A 4,221-nucleotide genomic window follows, 5' to 3' on the forward strand; every position below is an offset into this window, starting at 1 on the left:
ACCCACCCACCCCGCCTCTGACTCCCTGCCAGACTGTGCCCCACACCCCCACCTGCCTGATTCTGCCTCTCCCCCTACCTGTAGCAGCAGAGGAGGTGGTGGTGGAAGCTGGCCAGCAGCGGGGTCCGGCAATGGTGAGGAAGTGCCATTACCTGCTGGACAGGGTAACGCAAGTGGGCTGCAAGCAGCACCCACCACCCCTCAACCGTGACTCGCTCTACAGGTCCAAGAAACATTACACAGGCTTAGTGTTTATACTGTTTGACTTTATGTAGTTAGTTTGTTCTAGATATATTTAGAAGAAAGCCTGTAAACTGAGGTTCATACTCTTCAATGTTAATAAAGTTCACAAAATTACACAAAACTTGACAAAAAAGTGAATTCTGGAGGGATCTGGTGCAATGAGCAATTAAAAAAGCCAAAAGAAACCAAATTACTGACCACTGCACATATAACCAAGTTTCTGCACCATACACACAAACCATGTTGGATGAGGGGACAACTGCATATAAAGCCTTCCTCACAAGCTTTGCCTTTTAGTCAAATTTTATCCTTCAACTGAGCAGGGTTCTAACACCTTACTGCAAATGATTACCATCTTCAGCAGCACGTGCATTTTTATTGCTTTCCATTTGTAAAAAAAATTCAAATCCTTTTTGAAACATCAAAAACCTATAGTATTCAGAAAACCTTTACAAAGCAGTTAGCTTCTCATTGTACGGTTCATGTGTGAATCAGCTGTTTAGTGTTTATCCTCCATCCATAAGCACAGGCTGCATCATAACCACAAGTAGCTGGCAGTATATCATTTAAGATGTAAATCACAACCCTGCCCCATTTCATACTTTTTCCACCAATCCAAAAGTTACTGAACCATTGTGTGGGTTAATTCTATTTCCTTGTTCTCATGGATTTACAACAGTATAATGCATATGTAACAACTCTCATCGCTTTAGACCAGCATTTCTCAACCTGTGGGTCACAATCCAAAAGTGGATCACAATAATATATGAAAGCAGTACAAACTTTAAAGGTGGATCAACAAACTTTAAAAATGGATTCTCCTTTAAAGGAGAAAAATGTGGGAAAACTGTAGTTTTTCCCTTGCAGGCTGTCAGAGTTCCAGCCTGCAAGGGGCTGCTTGGGTCCCCCCTATGCCCCAGACACCCACCCCCTACCCCAACACACTGGGGACCTAGGGCCTGGGAGCAGCAAGTTGGGAGTGAGGGGCACTGGGCTGGGACTGGCCACTGATGTTTACAAATGGGCCCCGATACAATAAAGGTTGAGTGCCACTGCTTTACACTGTAAAGCTGTATTGTGCGCGCAGGGGTAGGTCCACTTAATGAGTTTTGGTGAGCTGTTGAGGGCTGCAGACCAAATCTGTTATAGGATACCATTTTAACAAATTATAGCTAAAAACAAAACATACTAAACATTAAACATCTACTATAACATTTTAATTTAAGTTAAAAAATTATATATGTTGCCCTCATTTATGGTTTTTTGAGCAGCAGAGGTGATTGCATAATAGCTCAAAATAGTCTTACTCTTGTACACTGTATGCAGGTGGGAGGAGGGGTGGACATGTGGAGAGGTTAGCACAGGGGTGGGTGTGGGGGGCTGCCCATGCTCCAAGTCCCAGAAGCCAGTCAGGGAGGCAGGGGGCACATGCAGCAGAACTTGCCCAAGCAGTGCAGAGGTGGTTCACCTCCCCCTGCATCTGGCCCACAGCTGCTCCTGCAGCTCTCTGTATTGGGTCAAGCCCTGCTTGCTCCTGTCTGGGGCTACCTGCACCATGTTCCTACCAGCCCCAGGTCTGGCCAGTGCACACAACTTCTTGGTGGAGCTACTCCTGATGGGGCTGCAGCTGTCTTAGTATTGCTCAGCTCCCCCTGCCTCCAGCAGCTCTTCCTCTTCTTTCTGCATTGCTCTGGGAAGCAGGTAGCACAGGGAAACCATGGGGACACATGCCAGGCAGCAGACACCCAGCCAAGCAAAGAGGAAGCTGCAGCTCTGGTGCTCCTGCTCCAGTGCGTGGGGCTCCAGCTCCCAGCTGCTTTTCACCCACTCCAACCACCTGGCATGATGAGCAGCCACCTGCAGTAGGTTAAAAGGTGGCTGGAAGCTGGAGCCCTGTGTGCTGGGAAAGAAGCCAACCAGCTGCAGCTCCCCACCCTCCCTAGCTCACCATATGGTGCCCAGCATACATCCCCACAGCTGCCATCGCTTTCCCAGTGCTACCTGGTATGGTGCAGCAGGGGCAAGAGAAAGCTGCAGGAAGTTTGGGGGGGGCAAGCAGTACCTGGGCAGCTCCAGCTGCACTGGGAGCAGCCTCACCAAGAAGCTGTGCAAGCTGGGCCAGGGTAAGCAGGAGTATGGTGCAGGTTGCCCCAGGTGGGAGTCAACAGGACCCCAGGCCAAATACAAATCAACAGGGCAGGCACCCATCTGTGGGCCAGATCCAATCAGTAGTTGGGCTGAATCTGGCCCACAGGCCATAATTTGCCTACCCCTGTTCCAGACCCAGGGTTGTGCTGGAAGGAGAGGCCATTTCAACTCTTTTGTGGGTAACATATGCAGACATACTGCACTGATATTCTAATATGGCAATTCAAATTGGATTATATAAAAAACTTATCTGCTTTCCTTATGCCACTGACTCTACCAAAAGGTATAACATGGCCAGGCACCCACGGCAGCTCCCACCTGCAGAGTCAGCAGCAACTTCCAGCTACTGCCACTGGCAGCAGAATTATATGGTTGTAGTGGCAACCCTTTTTCCTTATTCCCTTGTTGCCTCCACCTCTTCAGTTGGTACTTGGAGCATCTGCCCTGGCCACCTCTCCCTGGTTGCATCACTGGTAATAATGACGAGTGACGTTTGTTTTAAAACTACTGAACAGCACTAAACTGAATCTCTACACTGAGATTTGTTTTTAAGAACTGGAGAAGATAAAAGCAACTGTTTGAGTTGTTGGGATTCTTAAAATAATGTTTTTTTCTTAGCTGCAACTCACCTGTTCAGTTTCCCAGACACATCCTTGTCATTCATAAAGCATTCAATATTCAAGGGAATATCTGTGCTGTTGGAGCTCATTAACTTCTTCAGTTTCTCACACTCCTGGTATAGACGAAGAAGTGCTCTGATTCTGGATTTTGGATCCAATTTGTACCTTGCTTTTATTTCTGCACAAAAGTGGTCCACTAACTTTTCATCGAAGTTTCTTCCACCTAGGAAGGGGTCAAAGGCTGTGCCAAGCACCTGGTTTGAAAGAACATAATCGTTTTGGTTTTACATTTGATGGCCAGCTAGAACACTGCTTGTTTACCAATACCAGCTAGTCATTTCATAACAAGCAGAACACTGGCTTACTTGTTCCGATTTGCAGACTTTCAGAATCAGTCAATCATATCAGTAGAATTTGGTCTTTACCTATGAAGTGGAGGCAAGCCTATATTTAAAAAGAAGCTAGATGACAAGCCAGCATATTAAGGGCTTTCATCCGTGTATGTCCACACAGTATGACAACCTCAGTGACAGCACTCCAAGTAAGAGTTCAAGCCACTTTCATTCTCAATATAATGCAATACAAGCAGACAATACTAAGAGAACTAGAATTTTTAATCTTTGTAATCACAGTACCACTTTCCATGCATTTAATACCTACTTCCAAAGTTTTGTTTACACAAAGGTATACAGCTGGAACTTAGTCTTGAATATTCTGTCACTGCCCAATATAATGTTCTAAGGTGGCCAGCAAGTAAGGCTTACTGCTGTATTTCATTACATTTCACATATTTAGATTGTAACATACAGAAGTTAGCTTTCTAAAAGCAGTTTGTCATCCACTTAAGTTATATGTTCCACCTCCCCCAAGACACAGCTTAATTCACAATCTGCAGCAACCCCTGCTGATCAACAGAGAGAGATGTTTTTCAATTTAGGCATGTTTTAGTGGTGATACAGGGTTTTTTCAGTCTTTACTATACTTTACACTGCCAAGCATTATAAAATGCAAATGGGCATATCAGATTTGACTACCTTTAGCTTACTCTTGTTAAAAGCACAGGCCAATACTTGAAATGCAGAATGTCCCATGTCCACAAACACTACTATCCGTGGTTTCTCTTCTGGAGCTGGAAGGTCTTGTTTATAAATTCCATAGTTCAGAGCCACTGTAAAGCAGGAAGCGTTCAAGGTTATCTATCAGCAGAATC

At 45.3% G+C, this 4,221-nt stretch overlaps 1 protein-coding gene across 1 annotated transcript in view; it reads right to left on the reverse strand.

Moving 5' to 3' along the window:
* The window catches only part of HSPH1 (heat shock protein family H (Hsp110) member 1), a 49,038-nt gene that overhangs the window by 20,872 nt on the left and 23,945 nt on the right, over positions 1-4,221 (reverse strand). The window contains exons 6-7 of the mRNA XM_019524756.1: positions 4,046-4,179; positions 3,021-3,265 (exon numbers count right to left, since the gene is read on the reverse strand). Coding sequence (XP_019380301.1) covers positions 3,021-3,265; positions 4,046-4,179 — 379 coding nt within the window. The remainder of the gene's footprint in view (positions 1-3,020; positions 3,266-4,045; positions 4,180-4,221) is intronic.

The sequence above is a fragment of the Gavialis gangeticus genome, unplaced genomic scaffold (genome assembly GCF_001723915.1).
Source record: "Gavialis gangeticus isolate Ggan-Ray unplaced genomic scaffold, GavGan_comp1, whole genome shotgun sequence".
NCBI classification, from domain to species: domain Eukaryota; kingdom Metazoa; phylum Chordata; order Crocodylia; family Gavialidae; genus Gavialis; species Gavialis gangeticus.